Raw genomic sequence first — 20,477 nt, 5'->3', positions numbered from 1 at the left:
TTTTCTGGCAGTTCAGATTCATTTTTCAGATACTTTGCCCAGGTTTGGTTTTGCCACGGTTAGATCAGTAAAAGTCAGTGCAGGCATTTGGTTGCCCCCCAGATATTGACATTTTCAAATATGTCCCTTGAAGAGAATGTGAACTGAGTAACAGACATGTTCCGTCTGTATTTGAATTGTCAAATATTCGCACACCCTGACCTAAATTATGAGTTTGAGAATGGCACAGCTCACAAAACAAACTCAGTGGGCTCTGGAATAATCTCTTTTCTTGCCTGGAATGACCACCTGTCTAAGCATGCACTGTGTTTTCATGCTTTGGGCACATTGCAGTCCTTTCATTGCAGTCCTTTTTGTTAGAGTTCAAAGTAGAAAGAAGGGTTGACTCTGAGAATGTTCCACAAATTGTTGAATTGCAAATTGCAAGTAGATGTGGGTGCTTATGCTTGAGCATTTAAAATGACGGATTTATGAAACACTTTTGGTGCATAGCTATTTTGCTAATACAACGTGTGTATAAAAGAAATCCTGGAAAATGTGACAGTGACGGCACGACTAAGAGTACTATTATCTTGGGGTCCGATATGTGGTTGAGAGCAAATTTTGATCATAGGATGTACCAGAGTGCTTGTGTGTGTCACCGTGGATGGTCAATACAAGGGATGCCATTTTTTTGACAACCTCACTTACGTAAGGTGATATTTAGGGCTAGAAACCCAGCAGCTTTCAAATGGCACCTGTGTCTTAACTGTCATCTTTGCATGGCTAGTGTGCGAGTGAGAATTATAACAAACTTCAGTTAGTAATGACTGCCTTTGTAGTGAAACAGACTGCTATGAGTGATATTAGCGACAGTGGAAAGGGTTAAGGGGAGACACTGGTCTTAAAATGAAAATTTTTATTTTTAGAGATATAATAATGAAATCGGGTGTGTATATGTATTTCTTCCTCCTGTTTTTAAAAATGTAATTAGTTTTACTCTATCTCAATTAGTTCGAATGTTATTGGCAAATAACCAAAGCCTAATTTGGTAATTTCTTACGGGTCGTTAGGACAGTTTCCCTCAATATTTTTTCGTTCCGATTAAAATGTAGTTGTAGCCAAAGACTTGCCATGTGGAGCTATGCTATTTATATTATCATTGATGTACATCACAGTATAAAAATATTCAATTATGTAGATGCCCCACAATTCGAAAATATAATTAGCTGACATTATTGTTCAATAAATTTGATATGTTCAACTTAGCAATATAAAAATAGCATAGCTCCACAGTTCAAACCTTTCTGAATTCAACGGTATAAGATTTATTAAAATTGCACCACAAAAACCCAATGAAAAGTTCCGTAAGGCTAGTCATGTCACCAAAAAACATGAAGCCGAGAAAAACTCATTTGAAGTTTTGACACTGAGTGCAGAAAATATTGGGAAGAATCTTCGACAACGGATGTTACTCAGATGTTCCCTATCAGTTTCCCTACAAAACAAAACAAAAAGTGTGTTATTCCATCCAAGGAAACATTTAAAAAAAAAATGTCGAATGTGTAAGTGTGATGAAATATTATAGAGGTTACTTTCGAGAAGTTCGGGGTTGACTTTTTCTTTTTTTGAGGTGAAAGTGAGGACCGGAGCCAAGGAGACGAGAGCTCCACCAGGCAAACAGTTGGGAAAGAGAACTGCTTCGCTTATTCTTGGGGAAGAGAACTGCTTCTGTTCGAAATCGCAGTTTTCGCAGACAAGCAGAAGCTTTACAGCAAGGCCGTACTCCTTATCTGTTGCCTTGCTCAAACGCAGACTTCCTGCGCCGCAGGTTCCGCACTTCGCTTGCGCGAAAAAATTGTTCAAAACCTTCAAGTCCACAATCACGAACTGGGTACCGGCATCAGCTGTCTGGTAATCCGCACTGACGCCAAGAAGGTCAAACTTGCGCTGGATTGCCGACTTTTCCGACAGAACGGACTTTGCTTGCGCCGATCGCTCAACACGCTGCGCCTGCTCGGTCGACGAATAGTACACAGCATCAACACGAAGTGTACCACGATCCGAGATACGATTCGTGCTGCAACTTGGTCCCGCAGTGTCGTCATCGGGCAGCGTGCTTGATGTACCCGGCGGATCCAACGAGTCCGGCACTGCAGGCCCCGGCGACGCACTGGTGGCCGCTGCCTGCTGTTTTTTGTTCCACGGACGTTTCTTCCGGCTTCCAAAAGCTCGTTGCGTGCTCGGTTTCAATTGACTGTCTCCCGGCATCTCGATCGCAAAGAGAAACTCCCGGCACAAGGCGGAAACACGGCGTGTAGAGAAACACGAGCGCAATAACAGACGCGCACGAAGCGACAGCCACAGCGGCGAACGCAAGAGAAAGAAAAAAAAAATGACGTCGACGGTCACACCAGCCAATGGGAGGCGCAGAACGGCGCGCGCGCGAAGCGCGCCGCGTGCGAGCCAATCAGCGACCCGAAAACGGCCTTCGGGAAACCGGCCCGAACCGCCGCTCGGCTTGAGCGACGCCATTTTGAGATAGCTCAAATTGCGCACAAAGAAACCAGCTTCAAAACAAGCCCAAGATGGCGGCGATCGGCCGGCTGCAACGCCGGCGGCGCGCGCGGGAAGTTCGAACAAAGTCTCTCTTTTCGGGGCCATTTCGTCGCTGCCGTGGTGTTTTGAAAGCCGATTTTATCGCATTTCCCGACCGAATTCAGCATTAATAATTTTACTGTAGATGCTCGAAAGGATAAACCTTCCGAAAATGAGTTTTTCCCAAAATCGACTTTTTGACCATTTTCGACCGTTTTAAGACCCGCGTCTCCCCTTAAAGGCATGCATGGATTCTGGTGCCCAATGGAGCCTAAGGGTTCTGCAGAAGCCATTCTGAGAACCCCTGCTTAATGAAATAGTCAATGGCTGTGAGACAACCGTGTCATCAACACGCTGTTTGTCATGCTCAGTGTGCCACTGATAAAGGAGGTCAGAATGCTCCTTACTTCCCGACAGTATGAGGCTGGCGTTTGTGTGAGTGTGCGGCAAGGAGCTTGTCTGGTGCAGATGTTGCATCAGCAAGACAGACAGGCCTTGCCCTTCGCTCGTCACCTGACCTGTTTGCAAACAGCAAATTCCTGGAGCGTGGCAAAATTAAAAACTGAGGGTGAATCAAATACTACCAAGCGAAATTACAGATGAAACCTTCTGGCAACCATGGCCAGAAAAAAGCAAATTGGCTTGAGGTGCTCAAGTAAGAGATTTATGGTGCAAAGAAAATATGAATACAGTTGAATCCCGCTATAACGAAATTCACGGTGCACGAAAAAAAATTCGTTCTCGCGGAACTTCGTTATCGCAAAAATTTGACGTGAAACGCAGAAAGAATTGCCCAAGCAGCAGCAAAGGCGTTTAATGCCAAAAATCTGTAAGCACGCGATTTTCGCACTCGGTCAGCAAACCCATTGCAACATCGTCGTCTCGGACAGCAACGAAATTCCTGATGACATCAAAAGCGTCCATCACCTGTACGGCGGTTGCCGCAGCCGGCGCTTCCTGTACGTCGTCGTCTTCTTCATCGGAAGAGTCCTTATCATTCCGGGCAGCTTTTATGATCTGCTCATCACTCACATCTTCGTGAACAACAACACAAGCGTCAGCGCCGATGTATTCGTCGAGCTCGAGATTAGGCGGCACGGTTCCTATTTCTCCCAGCGTTTTCCAGGCGGCCGCGATCCCCGGAGCCGGTGACGCCTCTTCGTCGTCGTCTGTAACGCCTGGTGTTAGGCCAGCAGAGTGTACGGGTCGACCTTCGGCAAATCCGGCGTGCCTGAAACAGTTCACAATTACTGAGCGCCCCAGTGTGCTCCAGGCAGCAGACATAATCTGCAGTGCCACGTACAAGTCCACCTTCGTGTCTCGGCCGGTTTCAGTGTTAAAAAGCAGCCGCTGAATTAACCTCCCGCGGTAAGCGCGCTTCAGGCTAAGAATCACGCCCTGATCGAGAGGCTGTAAGACAGACGTGCAATTGGGAGGGAAAAACCTCAGCTCCGTGTTAGTGAGCTTGACTTCGTCGGAGTGATGCGCTGAACAATTGTCCAAAAGCAAGCAAACTTTACGGCCCTGCCGCTTCATGTCGCGGTCGAATGCCATCATCCACTCGGTGAAAATAGCACGGGTCATCCATGACTTGTTGTTCGCCTTGTACTGCACAGGTAGGCTACGAGTTCCCTTAAAACAGCGCGGCTTGGCACTTTTGCCTATGACTAACGGCGGACGTTTGTCCGAGCCATCCATGTTTGTGCAAAGCAGCACTGTGATGCGTTTTTTGCTGTGTTTGCCGCCGTGACAGCGCTGCCCCTTGAAGTCGAGCGTCCTAGCCGGCAACATCTCGTAGAATAGCCCGGTCTCGTCGGCGTTGTAAATGTCTGCAGGCGCGAAGTTGCTTAAAATTCCGGCCATGTTACTCGCCTTCCAAGCAGCTGCTCCGTCCACGTCTGCTGACATTGACTCGCCGCACAACACTTTTCCAACGATGTTATGGCGGGCCTTGAAACGGTTTAGCCAGCCAATGCTGGCTTTAAAATCATCAATGCCAAGTAGGCATGCATAGTTCAAGGCTTTCTGCTGGACGATGCTTCCGGACAGGGGGACGTTGCTGGCTCGTGCTTCCACAAACCACGCATGCACTGCTTTGTCCAACTCTTCATGGAGGGGCCGCGTCACCTTTTTGTGCTTCGAGGATGTGCCTGAAGCAAGTGCCATTCTCACGCTGTCCTTATTGCCTAGAATCGTTGACAGCGAACTTGCAGGAATTCCGAAGTCTTCAGCAATTGCCGCTTTCTTCCTTCCGCTTTCTGCTTGGGCGATTATTTGAGCTTTTTGCTCAAGGGAAAGAGTTTTGCGTTTTTTCACTTGCGTTGCCATCGTGTCCTGCGGATGAAAACTCGTCGTTGTCGAAGAGAAAGGCAGCGAGTGAACAACGCGACCGCGACACAAAGCCAAAATGGCGGAACTGCAATCACGTGATTTCATGCTTAATGTGGCTTTGGATTTGACTTGGACTTCTCGCCAATAAAACTAGTTTCGGTTTCGATTTTGAACGCGAAAATTTCGTTGAAGCGGAAACGCTCTGCAAAAATGGTTCGTTGTGCAGAGAAATTTAGGCCATTAATTCTTATAGGATACTCGCGGGGAATAAAAAATTATTCGTTGTCGCGGAAATTTCGTTGTGGCGGTATTCGTTGTGGCGGGATTCAACTGTAATAATGTAGAATATTTTTGAATAGTAGTTTCGAAAATTAGTGCACTTAGTTGAAAATAAAGACCATAATTTGTTATGCTTGTAGGCCCACCAGCCATTACGTAAGAAAGCAGGAGTCATGCATAGTAATAACGTGTTAGAAATTATTTGATAATGATTTCTGTCAGTGAAAAAAATGTCTAATAGTGTCACAGTTTGACTTCACCTCCTTGCTGGAACTGTGACATCAGTGGCTGATTAACAGCGAGGCAAAGCACTCACAAAATACAACTAGATGACCTGAGAAACAGGGCCTGAAGGCAAAGCATCAATTGTGGAATGCCGCCCAAAATGCAGCATTCACGATAAAATGTAGCCCGCGTAGCTCTTGCATATCGATCTTGCTGGACTGCAAGCTGTGTGGTGGTCCTCAGCCATGCAGATGTGGTTGTAAAACATGGAAGCTTGAAAACAAAACCATGGGGAAGGGTTGCATGGGCTTGCTTGCATAGAACGTGTCCGCAGTAGCTGTGTAGCTCATGTCGAGTATAATAGCCATGAGTGCTATATCGTTGGATAGCTGATGTGAAGTCTAATTGTATGGTAATCGTTGTAGGTCTTAATTATTATTAATTAGTTAATTGGGATTAAAATTGACCTTTATGCTATATCATCGAGTCATTTATTGTTGGATAGCATATATTGAGTGCGACTGCTCTAGGTCCCTGTTTATTTACCTTTAAGTAGTCCATTGCGATTAACACTTCAACTTTAGGCTACAATTATATATAATTGAAAGATCTAGAAGAGCAGAATCTAAAATCAAATCCTAAAGCTAACTCTTGTCTAACTTGTTAAGAAGGACATGCGAGAGAAGTGAAATATAGTAGCACTTAATGTGCCACTGGTAGTCCTTTGGGGCCTTAAAGTGCGCACTTTTTAGGCTCTGGTGAAAATTGAGCATGATCAAAGTGGCTGTCACGAAATAGCTGCGGAAGTGCACGCGGCCCATAATTTCACCCCTTACGCTCTCCTCGACAAGCTGGGCCACTTGGTTGCATGTGGGGGATATCCAAAATGAGATGCTTCGGGTCCACTGAACACGCTCGTTTTCCCCATGGTGTTGCATTTTGTTCTGGTGGAGGAAGGAGTAAGCTAAGTTGCATGAGAAGAAATATCGCTGTGTTTTGCTGCCAATTTAGATTCTGAATGTTCATGAAATGTACTATTCTAACAGTTCACAGTAGTTACAATAGTGGAAATTCAGTGCAAATCAAAACAAATGGAATAGCAAATACTATTAGAAAACCGCTACAAGCTTCAGATATCCCCCTTACTCATCGCCTTTGTGTTTGCATGTTACTCCTGTGAAAGGTGTGGTAAAGGTGGGGCATTGGTAAATAGGGCCATGGCCGATGAGTTTCTCCTGTGCCCTTCACAAGGGCTTCAGATACACAGCGTTTGATGATCTACTACTTTGTTGAGTTGAAAGTGACAAAGGAGAACGTATGGATATTCTTTGGAACTAAAGTTCTGGAGATGAAGAGGATTTGATTGCATTGGGCATCTTCTAATTTGAGGATTGCTACATTGAGGTCTGACTTGTCTGTGGCATTCGTGCAAATGCATTGCAGGAGAATTTAGCCATTATTACCAAGGCCATATGGCGTATAGAAGCCACACTTCACATTGAAGCTATGGAGTGGGCTGCATTTCCTGTTCATTTGCACTATGTGCCGTAAGCTGTGCAAGCATACTTATGAGACGTGTGTTAGATGAGGCACCTAATAATGCGAACCTTCGCAGGATAATCTCTGCATAAGTAGCCGTCATAAAATAGCTTCACTTAAATTTCTGCTGCATCTTATGCTTTCTTCCTTTTGTTTACCTTTATTTTTATTTATTTGTGGGTTATGGGTTGCCTGCTCTTAGATCATAATCCCGCTGTTCCAGCCAGGGAAAACTGCTGAGCGTAAGCATTATCATTCCCTTAAATGGAGCTGATATTCAAACAGTGGTGCAAAATCTGTTAAAGGGATGTTTACCTTTCAGTAAGTGATGTCCGTGCCCTCAGTGGCAAAACAGTGAACTTGCCAATTTCATTTCATTCTCTATCTTTTAGTTAGTTTGCTTTACTGATGTTTTCTCTCTATTTCATGGGACTCATATTTTGGGAAAGGGGCCCTTAGTTGCATTTTCGTGGCACATACATCCTGTAATTTTTGTGAGCAATACACGGTTCAGTGTAGTGATCTTTATAAGCACGGTCATTTGTCCCAAAGCCTTAAGCGTTTTTATTTCTTTTCTATATAGTGGCATTCAGTGTGAAAACAGTGAGCGGGTGGGGGGGGGGGGGGGGGGGGGGGGTGCAGCATTTTTCAGTTCTGATCATGTATATCCTGCCTAACATTGTGTCTCCTCTTTTGCCTCCCGTGGGTGTGCTGCTGCTGTGCGGTGGACCTCATCATGTGCTCTGCAGGTGATAATAGTGCAGTACGGTAGCGTGTTTTTCCAAACGAAGGCCCTGTCCCTGGACCAGTGGCTGTGGTGTGTGTTCTTTGGGTGTGGCACACTGGTGTGGGGCCAGCTTGTGACCACCGTGCCGACCAAACGCATCCCTAAGACCTTCACTTGGGGATCGGGTGCCCCCGAAGAGCTGCACGCCACAGCCTCGCTTGTCGAGGATGGCAGTTCGGGCTCCCTCTCGCAGGACGTCAAGCGCACGGGCCAGATTCTCTGGATACGGGGACTGACCAGGCTGCAGACACAGGTGAGCGGACAAGGGCTGCTGCGTCATCCACGCATCTACCTTGCAGATTTTTTTCCTAGTGATAAGGACGCGTTATCAGCTGGCATTTTTTATGCAGGCTGGATGCATCTCATTGCTCTCTCCTCTCTGCCTTCATTTTTTCCTAGTGGAGCACCCCCCCCCCCCCCCCCCCCCCCCCCCCCCCCCCCCCAAAAAAAAAGAAAAAGAAGGATGCATTTCCAAGCAGTGGCAATGCACTGAGAAAACTAGAGCTTTTCTCAGCAAGCCAACTTTTGAAGGCCTCTTTTATGCTGGTTAAATAATGGCACTCTCCTTGTTTTGTGCAGTACCTTCAACTTGACGCTTTTTTGAAAAAGTCTTTTGACACTTAAAGTTGGTGGTGAGCACGACACATCCCTTGGGGTTGCACAGTAGCCTCCTTTTTAAGTTTCAAATAAACGACAGAACGAAGGTCACCTAATACCTTGAGTGCCCCTTCCGCAAGCAAAGGGACATCCTATATTTTTATGACACACCTTGGATTGTTGCTGCGCTGCAGAAAGCTTTGATGAGACCAGGCATCAAATTAGTTCTGTCACTTAGGAAACCACTCACATGTTCTCTTGTGTCCTGTTCAAGTTTTTAATCTGGTTTAACAACACCGTGATTTTCCAGCGCATTCTTTCTAAGCCGACAGTTCTTTTCTTGTCTGCCCATTAGATAGAGCTCTGACACATCTGGGGCAGAGGTAAGAGCAGCTCAATAAGACCGAATAATAGTTACCGAAAAAAATAAAAAAATTGAAGTGGTATTGAAAGGATTGAAAATTGACGTCATTTCTCGGTGGTTTGTTTCAGTTGTAGTTGTGCTGCTCTGACCATAGTATGGATATGCATCCTCCTTTGCGCATTTGTCTTGCCTACCTTCTAGCGGGTGTGTTCTTTTTTTTTTGTTTTTGTTTTTGTTGTATGCTCTCTTCTCTGCTTTTGCTCTTTCAGTCTTCCAGTCTTGTTATAAACGGTCAATCATACAGGGATTGTCAGGGCTCCACACTGGCTGTAAAGCTTAGCAGTTTGCATGGTTGATTGCTAGCATGAGATCCAGGGACACAGTGTCCTTGACTCTGTTTTCAACTACTACTGCTACTACCTTACAAGAGCAGGTAGCTGCTGTCTGGTTCTTGTGGGCCACTGGTGAGTTAATGTTGTAGCACTTGAACTGTTAAACCGGACTCCACAGTGTTCTTATTTAAAGGCTTCTAAAGTTGCCGGCATTCAGTTTGTTGCTGGGATTAATTATGAAGGTATGATGTGAGCAGGCTTTGTTCTGTGTTTTTGTTTTGTCTTTTGTGAGGCAAATGCTGTTAAACCTGACTTTTGTTGGGGCTCATAGGCAGGATAACGCTCGAAATGATCCAGTAGTGTGCCTTGTTTCTTAACGTGCTTGTGACCACCTTCGGATGGCAATGCCATCACATTGAAAGCCGTGTGTGGAGCCCCTGACAGCTATTTATTCATATTTGGCCACTAGTTATAGTCTATTCCCAGAGCTGTGGTAAGCTGCTTTCAGCTTTAATGTGGAACTGGAGTGAATTTCACGTAGCTGCTAAGGCCATACTGTCACTTCCCGAAAAGTGCTGAGTGACAGGATTGAGTTGCACGCAGCTATTCAAGGTGCTCTAGGATAGTCAGGGCTTTGACAAGATGCTTGTGTGAAGATGCAGAGCACTGTAGCATTTCTAGGATCTGCAGTAGATTGAAGTCCTTAGTAAATATGCATAGATGTGGGCTTTTTAGATTTCCTTTACATTTTCTTTTTTATAATGATTTGCCAGCGTAGTATGTACTCTGGCACAATAAAGAGTTTAGAGCACAAAAGCTGGCATTAGCCCAAATATAGTTTCTTAACTTTGCAATGTATGGCACGCTACCTTCTGAGCTGCCACATGCCACAAAGGGTAACTTTGAAATGCTTACTGTTGAAGCAAGCACTACGTCTATTGTTTGATGGTAAATAAGTGTGCAGTGCACATGGTAAGTTTTGGCCTGAGAGTGAATATGCACAAGAAATGTGCCAGCATTGAACTAGTGCAATACAAGTTGGAATCAAGAAGAGTGGTAACTATAGCCTTGGAACTAACAGAACACTGACATAGTGCTGTCATTAGAGGCATTGTGCGCTTAGTTATGCACTTTTGATGGGTGTGTTACAGTCTGCATGGTCTTTTACTGTGGCCGCATGTGTGCAGACCGGGCAGAGGGGCATTACTCTCCATCCTCTGCCTGGATGTGCAAGTATGTGTGCTACCTGTGTGTTGTTGACAGCACACACCGCCAACCTCTGCAAACCTCACTTATTCAAGCGCAGTGTTTGCAATGCCTGCCTCATTTGGTATTGCTTGGAGTGTGTTGCTGCTGTAGTTTGTAGTTGCTTTTAGTTTTTGTGCACATGTGTGTGCGTGAGCGTATTTGGCCACAGTGCACCTGGTCTCCCTACGTGTGTGTGCGTGCATGCATGAATGTGTATACAGGAATGTTTTTCTCATTCATGAGATGCCAAGTTTGGCCCCCTCTTAACGTGCATACTATGCTTGCTTGTATGCATCTTCTGCATTGCCGATTTTACTCCGTGTGTGTGTGTGTGTGTGTGTGTGTGTGTGTGTGTGTGTGTGTGTGTGTGTGTGTGTGTGTGTGTGTGTGTGTGTGTGTGTGTGTGTGTGCGTGTGTGTGTGTGTGTGTGTGCGTGCGCGTGTGTGTGTGTTGACAGTGACCAGGTGCACCCCATGTCCCATGTTGCTGCACCGAGCCTCTGCAAAATTTAATTTGCAAGGTTCCTGGCATTGTAAGCCATTGACTGTAGTCTAGTTGGGGTGTTGAAAATGGGGGCCAGTGGGCAAAGTTGTTGCAGCATTTCAATGTGGGGCTCTTTGCTTTTTGGGTGCCCATATGTGCCACTGCTGTTTTCCTCCACAGTTGTTGGAGATTATGTCTCTGGCGTTTCCTCTGCCTTATCCAAGGATGTCCCGAACGAAACTACTGAATGGCTGGTCCTGTTTGAGACTGCTCATGTGACGTAATCAGGTGGCTTTCTTTTCAAGGGTGCCATGATAATGAGAACACAGGATGAGCAGAAACATAACATGGTCATAGCTTCAATTCATAGTTGAGAATACTAAATAAGTATTTGCGTTGCTGCTGTACTGTAATTTCTCTTTGCTGTTTTGTTTGTGTGTATGCATAGTTCTCTGTGTGTTTGCCATCTCGTCAAGCCTTGGCTCTCGTAGCTGAGTGTAAACGGTACACGACAGGCTCACTGGCCTGTTTCTCTGTTGTGTTACTATGTGTGCATATTGCTCACTTGGTCCTTTTAGTGTCGTGACTAACAACCTTCTTTGTAATCTCTTCACTCCCTTCTTTTTCTCTTTTGTATTCTGCGGAAGACAGCTGAGCATTGAGGCAGTTAAGCCAGAGTCACCTGCACATTTAACAGCAATAGGTTCTTGATATTGAAAAGGCTGGCAGCTTGAAACTTGGGTAACATAGAAGGAGATCTCTTGCTTTTAGCGCATGCATCAAGTGTATTTCAAGATTGTAAGGCTCAGAGGCAGCGCATGGTTACACTGAACCAAGAACCTGAACCTGATGAGCCTCCTTGCTAACAGGAGATAGCATGTTTGTCTCGAAGACCTTTTGGTGGAGGCACAGTTTTTTGTGATTACACACTTCTGATTGCTTTATGACGTAGTTACTGCCTCACCACACCTTCACTGAAATACAGACTTGAGAAGAAATTGAATAGCTTTTTTGCTCAGAAATACTATTGGATGTATACATTACTTACTGTGTTTGTGGCATTCTTGTTCTTAATTGCTCGAAATGCTCTGTTAATGATGATGTACAGATTTTTGCCACCTTTTTTCACTGTATATAGTGTTCACTAGAGAGAGACTGTGCACTTGGTATCGGAAGTAATTTTACAGTTGTGTTTTCAGCAGATTAGTACAATTTTATTCTGTATGTGTCCTTTTTCTTCTTGTGTGCGTATTTTTTAATGCAAGCCTATTGGGTTTGCATAAAATCAAGTCGTTCGTGGTGGAGTTTGAATTTTGCAATGCTTTCTTTTTGCCTGGCTTATGCAGAGTTTTCATTCTGTATGTGTAGTATTTTTATGCTGCAGGGAGTTTCCAGGTGCCCCCATATGTGTCTCTCCACGCAGTTTCTGTTTGGCTTGGGCACTATTCTAAGTTAATCACGCAGTGTGTACATTGTATGATTGAGACCTATTTTCATCGTGGCAGTCATTCTTGTTTGTTGCAGTCAAACTTTCTTTTGTATATCTTATCTTGAACTGCATTGCTGGTCAATTTTTGCTGTTATCATGGTAGTTTTTCTTACTTTTCTTGCCCACTTTAATTTATTTTATCATGGCAAAATGGGATTTGAAGCTTATGTAAATTAATTAAAAGCGAGAACAATGCCTCTTCAGTACTGCTGCTGTATCACAGGTCATGGCAGTCTCAAAAAAGTGAGCTATGTCCACTGCTGCTTGACTCCAGATGTACAGGACTTTGTGAAGAGTGCTGCAGCAGTCATGGACTTGGAACGTTTTGCTAATAGATAGCATGGTGGCTCTGTTTGAAACACTCTGTGAAAGCATTCAAGTTGGAATATAACCTAAATTTCACACCATTATTTATAGCTGCATCAAGTGCGGCTGTTAAAAAGGCCTTCTTAAAAGCAAATGCAAACTTGTTTGCGAGGTATAATGCAGGTGACAGGGCACTCGCTCTCTTATCCTCATCTTTTTTCCTAATTCTGTGTTCTTTTGCAAGTAGTAGTTTGCACTCCTGTGCTCAGTACTAACAGGCATTGTGATTTCTTGTGTTAACAGCTTGTTTCTAACATGCACATTTGCACTTGCCTACAGCTGTCTTACTCTACAATTTGCACTTGCCTACAGCTGTGTTACTCTGCAAGTAGCCAGGAATTACTGTTCAAGTGCTTGCTCATGATTTTGATAGGAAAGTTAGTGCACCAAGTGGCAGAGCTAAGGAGGGCCATTCTTGAGCTTCTGTACTGATCTTATGCTGGCACTGCACAGTCTTGTGCTTTTTGTTTCATTTGCTTAATGCCTTTTAGCTTGCATAGCATAGTGCAAGAATTTATATAATGCAGTAGAATGCCGCTGTGGTTAACTTGGATGTAGTAAAAACTCAAGTGCCAGTTCATCTTCCATTGATGACTGTACATTTTCCCCCTTTATAGTAAAGATGTTTTTGATGAAAATCGGTTATGGTAAAGTGCTTGTGGCCGTGGGGACATAGTTCCCATGAAATAGCATCGCTGCACGCACGCTACCTATAATTGCGATTCGTGAAAAAAATTTGTCCTAAAAGAAAGGAAGAAAAAAAAAAAAAGAAAATTGCTTCACCACGAGGTTTACCAGCATTGAGGAGAAGCCAACATTGCGTAGGCTTTGGAGCCGTGAGGGAAAGCATGCAGTACATAGGCAAAAAAACATATTAAAGCTGGCTTTGAACGTGAAAAGAAGGCAGCGCAGTTCTTCAAGAAAGTAAAAGTGCAGCAAGAAGTAGGGAAGGCAAGAAACTGCCGATCATTCGCAGCACCGTGCAGCGCAAAGCACAAGGCAGCAGTGATCAGAAGCAGCGTGTGCGGCTTTGCCGTGCTTGACTGTCGCACACATTTCTAATCTGTCGCCTTAAATGACACGATGACACCATGTGTACGCGAGGTTTTGGTTTCGACATGAAATCAAACTGTGCGGCATTCATAGCAATGTTGCATTTATGCTAAAATGGTACTTTAGCAAGATGTCAGCAAATACCTTATTACTGAAGAAAAGAAAATTGCACACAGAGATATTAAGAGAGAGATGAAAAGTGTTTTAGAGCGTTTTTACATGAAGCAACAAGACGTGTTTAGTTAGTAGCCATTTCATTACTAGACAGCATCTTCAGGGCCATGTCATCACCAACAACTGCTCTAGTAAAGACCCGGATATAGTAAAGATTTTTACCGGTCTGAGTGACTTTGCTGTAAAAGGGTTTTGTGACAAAAAAAAAAAATGATTTGCAGGTTTGGCTGTTTCGTTAGTTTATTGATGGAGGTGCCCAGTTTCTCACATTTTAGTAGTATCCTTCTGTTGTGAGCATTGCAGCTCATTCACAGGAAGAAAATTTTATTACACCAGACTGTGTAAGTTTAAAATCTTACTTGAAAGAGCCAGAGAACCTTCATCTTTATGCTGGCTTCTTGCATGCTGTGGTTTTGCCACCCTACTTAACATTACTAACCAGTCTACTTTGCCATCTGCTGTTTTACATGTTGAGAGAGTTTTCACAGTGTAGCCAAATAGCGCTGCAAGTGCTCAGAGGCAATTTGATTCTCATAAACACCTCCCCAAAAATGGAAATTTGTTCATTTTAAAGCTTTATGGTAGCTTTATCTTGCAGATAATGTGGCGTTTACTCCTGCCTTTTGTACAAATATTGAGAGCTACTTGAGAATAAAGGGTTTGCTACAGACCTTCTGCACTGTGGTTTCAGAACTCACCAGATGGTGGCAATAAGAGAGATTGTCTGGTCCTGTTAAATAGTCCTTGGTTCTTGAGGACTAGAGCTTCTTATCACGCCTTCCTCCAAAAAGGAATTGCAATGTAAATGATCTTCACTACATGTTGGCTGTGACTGAGACATCGAAAAACTGACACCTGCTTGCATTCAGAAGAACCAAATGCAGATACACGCACTCTCACTGATATTGTGTCATAAGCAAGAAGGTCACAGTATGGTTGCTCGAGGCTACTGGTTTCTAGTATTGCAGTTGATGGAAGTGGGGGGCCTGAAAGTAGCCTGTAGGCAGTAAAAGCGAGTAGTGTAGTGTTAGGGAGTTACTGCGTGTAAAAGCATTGCTTTGGGCTCCAGGATATTCTGGCCACCTGATATTGTTTTAATGTTTACATGGCCATCTGGCATCTGTTAAAATGGTGCCATTACAGCTGTGATCAGACATGCAAAATTGTGGATGTTGTAACAGTATTATTAGAGTGCTTTAAGATTATAATTGTCGAATACTTGGGTGGTACAGCAACATATAATATTTTAAGCATTTGTGTTTAACATGGCAACAGCATTGCAAGTGGGCCTGAATAATAATGCCACCATGTGGTGTGGTCTGTCAGTGCACGAAAAAAAAAAAAACTCTGTCAGGGCAAATTCAATCCCTTCTCCAGTGCAGTTGAGAAAGAAAATAGTGGGACACTTTAGTGAAAAGAGCACAAAGCAGCTGACTGATAGCACTGGCACGGTGATTGACAGTGGCACAGATGCACCACGAGAGCACACCATGCAAGGGCTGAGTATCGGGCACTTGATAAACCAACCAGAGCACTGCACCATTGTCTGCACCTGATTTTGTCCTCTGGCTTGTCTTTGTTGTTTCCATGCACACGAGCTGACTTTCTTAAAGGCTGTCCAGGTCAGTGAAATATTGGGCTTTTCCGTTTTCAAGCTTTCAGAGTCTGTGCAGGTGTAAAAAACCTTGTGGTGCCTGCTTCTGGTGAAAGCCCAGCATACCCTTAAATTGTGGCTACATGCTATCGAGGTGGTTTGTGCTGCCTCATGTCAGCTTTTACCACATACCTTTTGGCTGCCATTTTCTCTACTTTCTTGGGTGGTGCAGGAGGTCTGTAGCCATAAGGATGTGTGGGTTGTTAGTCAGTGGAGAAGCAGCTGCTAGCATTAGTTTAATTTAAAGGACATTTCACATTTTCTGCTCTGCAATGACGCATAGGCCATTAGAATACGTTGATCACCAATTTTACCAACTGAAACGATACCTGCAACTTGTAAGATGTGTTTGGGTTACGTGAGACATTAAAAAAGAACTGCAGTATAACTGATGATATGCTTTTTTTTTTTCATCCAGTTCTTGAAGCAAGCACTCTAGTGAATTACAACTATACATCATTCATTATATTCCCGCTTTTATTTTATGCTTCATGCGGCTTAAACATGCCTTGCATATCGCAGCCATCGTTTAAACCAAAACAGTGGCAAGAAGATTAGTGGTTGTAGTAAAATACCTCAGTGTGGTCTATATTTACAAACACAAGCGGAAATCTGTCAGCTCTGCTTCTTCAATACAAATTGTTTCACTATTGGCAAATGTTTAGGAAGCCTTCACACTCTTGTACCTGATTGATTGTGACAGCTCTCTCTGCACGTTAGGAGTAGGTGGTTTGTGAGAATTTGTAGATTACAAACGCCTTCTGCTTGTTTTGTTTTGTATCAGCTGTAGAAAAGTGTATTATCATATTTTTCTTTAGAGATTTTAAGATTACTTTGAGCAGCAGACTTTTGCTGATCCAACAAGCCACAACTTGCTGTTGCACTCAAAAGTTCAAATGGTCATTTCTGTGTGCAGTTTCCACTTTAGCCATTGCCAGCACCTCCGAAAATCTCCTTGGAGGAGGGGCACCAGGTCAGCAGCAACTGCTGATTTTTCCCTTATTAGGTTTCTCTGCATCTGGTAGCAGTGGCCTTGCTTTTAGCTAACAGGGAGTGCATACGTTCCAGTGTTTAGAGACAGGCATGGTGTTCGAGTGCCTGTTAGATGAGCCATGTCAGAGAAAGGTTGCGAGCTCATTTCATTGCCAACAAAGGGTGCAGTCAAACCCACTTATAACAATATTGAAGCTCCACGAGAATATCATTGCCGTAACCGGCAATTGTTATAACTGAGCTAAGCCAAAACAACTAAGAAAACATGAGCAACTTGATTTTATTACATCGGAAGTAGCTTACAATTTTCGCTTAATTGCAGGCAAAAATATGTAATCAATCAGCTTAAATTTAATTTGACTTCTTCACGCCAATATTGTTGACATCTCCCTGCAGAGTGGTCAACTACTGCACACACTTGAGTGAAAGGTTTTTAGCAAATGATGTCCTACAAGGATCTTTCTTAGGACTTGATGTGGTTTGGCTTGCATGGTCGCTGTGTTCATTAGTTGTTTTTTTTTCCAGCTAGGGTTTGCACTCAGTGACCAAATGTAATTGTTATAACCAATAATCTACTGTTACAGCACTGTTATATGTGGATTATTTTGCCATAGAACACATGGCAAAGTTGATGGTGCTACGACTGTCTATTGTTATGTCCAGTATATATTTCAAAGCAGTATTGTTATAAGTGGGTTTGACTGTATATTACAAAGGTTAGCTTAGTACTACTTAGGGCTTTGCAAAAAAGATATGGCATAGTTTTATAAACGTTGCTGTTGTACTTTTATTGCTGCATTTGTAACATCTCTTTTTGTTTGGCATGCTGACAAACCAGGCTGTTATCCTTCACGCTGTCATATCTCAAAATTGTTAAAAATGAGCAGATTTTTATTTTGCTGGAAATCTTAAATTTCTCAGCTGTGAATGAGAGTTCTTTTGCTGATCAAATGCCAGCAGGCCATAGAGAGACATAAGCAGTTGGATTTTACCATGTACATTTTACTGAGCAAAATTGAATGGGATTGCCTTCATTGATCGTATCGTGCCTGACACAGTAGGGCAAGAACTCAGTAACAGGTATTCACAATGTTTGTGGTATGCCTGCATAAATTTGAAGGGATATGTGAGGGAATGAATGGCCTTGCACATAGAGTTCAGGGATGTTGCATGTATCAAAAGCTTTTTATTCTTTTTTCCCTGGAGATTATGCGTTGTTACTCAGGGTTTCTAGCAACCGGGAAAACCAGGAATTGTCAGGGAAATTTCATGCACCAGAAAAAATCGGGGAAATGTCAGCAAAACCATAAAAAATTTCGCCAAGTCAGGGAAAATGGCACGATATATTCTGCAGTTCATTTTAATTTTAAGCTGGCCCACAGCAAGTATGTTATTCATGTAGTTTTTTTTTTTTTTTTTTTTGTGTGGCCCCCACTGCGGTCACGCCGCAAGGCGCGGCGAGATATAATTACTTTGACGCCAGCGCATGGCTGAGCTGCCACAATATAAGAACCAATACGCACGTGAGTTGGGTACTCGGTAAAATATGCAGATGCGCTGCGTGAGAGTAGTACGCAACAAAAGCAGGTACGCGACAAAAGCAGGAATAATCGCGCCGGCAGCGGCCAGCGCGAAAGCAATCAGCGAGTTGAGCTACAGCTGACGTCCGTTGTGACACTTCAGCGGTTGACCGCTTACGTCCTCGCAATCTGGCCACAGGTTTCGCGCTTCATGTGCGCGATAAAATTGCTTAGCACTTTCTTGTCCACAGTCGCTAAAATTTTCTATTTCGGCAGATCCAAGCGACGAGCTAAGCGACACATGCATTTCTGTTCGCGCTAAGCCTTCGCGCGACTCGTGCCGCCGTCGCGTTCGCGAGTTTTCGCGTGCATGCAATTCAGCCACTCGTTGGGTCGCAGGCTTTCCTGACAGAATGGCAGTGCGCCCGCTCCGCCGTAGTAGTACGCGGCGATGGCGTCAACTCAGTGTATCGTGATCCGGGATGCAATTCATGCTGGAATTTGAACCCGCGGTTCCTCATCGGGCGGCGTGGTTGATGTTCCCTGCACATCTAACAAGTCTGCCACCGGCTGTAACTCTGGTCCCGACGGCACGCTTCTGGCCGGTGTCTTCTGGTTTTTGTTCCACGCCCATTTCTTACTGCTTCCAAAGGCTTGCTGTGTGCGCTGTTACAATCTACTGTTTTCCGGCATCTCGATCGCGAGGAAAACCTTTGCACAAAGCAGGGCATGAGAAACTAGCGCAAACTCAAACGCGCATGAAGCAGCGGCCACAGCGGTGAATGTAACAAAGCAAGGAAAAGAAATGACGCGCCGATCACGCCAGCCAATAAACGGAGCGCTTGAAAAGTGCGCCGCCTGAGAGCTAATCGGAGACCATAAACGGCCTTCGGAAAACTGGCGCGCGCAGCCAGTCTGCTTGAGCGAAGCCATTTTGAGGTAGCACAAATTGCGCACAGAGAAAACCATGACAAAAAAGCTTTAAACCAAGCCCAAGATGGCGGCGATACCCGCGGCGCGCGTGGGAGTTTTGAATAATAATAATAATTGGTTCACAGGAAGGGAAAGGCGCAGTATCTGTCACACTTGCTCTGTGGACACCTGAACCGCGCCGTAAAGGAAGGGATGAGGGTGGGAGTGAAAGTGGAAAGAGAGAAAGGGGAGCCGTAGTTGAGGGCTACGGAGTAATTTCGACCACCTGGGGATCTTTAACGTGCGCTGACATCGCACAGCACACGGATGCCACTTCGTTTCGCCTCCATCGAAACGCAGCCGCCGTGGTCGGGTTCGAACCCGGGAACTCCGGACAGTAGTCGGGCATATTACCACTGCACCACCCCAGCGGGGCGGAGTTTCGAACAAAATTTCTTTTTGGGGAGCATTTTGTGGCTGCCGTGACGTTTTGAAAGCAGATTTTATCGCATCTCCTGACTGAATTCAGTGTTAATAATTTGAGTGCAGGTACTCGAAATGATAAACGCTCTGAAAATGAGTTTGAGACCGGACTCGGGAGATGGCTCGGGTCCACGGCTTCCTGGACTGAGGAGGCTGCCCACCTAGGACGAATATTTCACGCCTGCACTGAATAAATGTTTCTCTCTCAAAATCAATTTTTGAACATTTTCGACCGTTCTAAGACTCGCGGCTCCCCTTATTAACTCTGCGGCTGTTATCTTTAAGAATTTTCGCTGCTGCAAGTCTTCAACTAATTTTATTTTCCAGCTGATTGTGCATTTACCAACAATCTAAAAATTTGCAACTTAGACGCAGTTTACTTTAATGGCCGCGGGAGCCGCTACTATTATACACACCTATGTCACGGCCGGTCTCGAGGGAGAGTGCGCTATCCCTCGAGACTGGCCATGACCTAGGGTGCCTAGCATCGAGGCACCCTATATACACCCGAATTTTGACCTAGTCAAAACTGCATTTTTTTTTTTAAACATGGGCCCTTTTGGAAATTCTGCATATCTGCAAGATAATTCAGCATATCTGCTAAATTATCTTGTTCCCCTTGGCTGCTCTTACAAGGTTCAATCCCCACCCCCTTTTCTCCCCAAAAGTAAAAGTAATAATAAGAATAATAAATAATTCAGGGTGATGCTCTGCTGTGAAGGTTTGGAGACAGCATTTTTGTATAGATGAGACTAATTCCTATAAATGAGTATTGCACTAAGGTTATATTATGACAACTTGTCGCATGTATCTTCAAAAATTCTGTTGTTGATCCTGGAGTTGTAAGTGCTAAACATACCACAGGAGAATGAAGCTGTGCTATTCACCATTCGAATCAAGCCTCAGTTGTGGCCTCATTTAGTCTTCCTCTGTCCCATTTTCACCTTTCTTGATGTAATAATTCATTATAAGAGGTGGACCATTTTGGACTCGTTAAGCATTTTAGACAAACATGTCCTGAAATTGGTTTTTGAGGTGCAAAGGATCAGGCAGGCACTTTTATCCCAAACT

At 44.2% G+C, this 20,477-nt stretch overlaps 1 protein-coding gene across 21 annotated transcripts in view; it reads left to right on the top strand.

The window, feature by feature from the left end:
* The window catches only part of PMCA (plasma membrane calcium-transporting ATPase 3), a 489,190-nt gene that overhangs the window by 444,717 nt on the left and 23,996 nt on the right, over positions 1–20,477 (top strand). For all 21 annotated transcript variants that reach the window (XM_084603899.1, XM_084603850.1, XM_084603721.1 and 18 more), the window contains one exon: positions 7,701–7,991. In XM_084603899.1, coding sequence (XP_084460025.1) covers positions 7,701–7,991 — 291 coding nt within the window. The remainder of the gene's footprint in view (positions 1–7,700; positions 7,992–20,477) is intronic.

This window comes from Amblyomma maculatum, chromosome 1, assembly GCF_055883805.1.
Source record: "Amblyomma maculatum isolate TAMU_Amacu chromosome 1, ASM5588380v1, whole genome shotgun sequence".
NCBI classification, from domain to species: Eukaryota; Metazoa; Arthropoda; class Arachnida; order Ixodida; family Ixodidae; genus Amblyomma; species Amblyomma maculatum.
The sequence above is the reverse complement of the archived record's forward strand: the minus strand, read 5'-3'. Positions and strand labels throughout refer to the sequence as shown.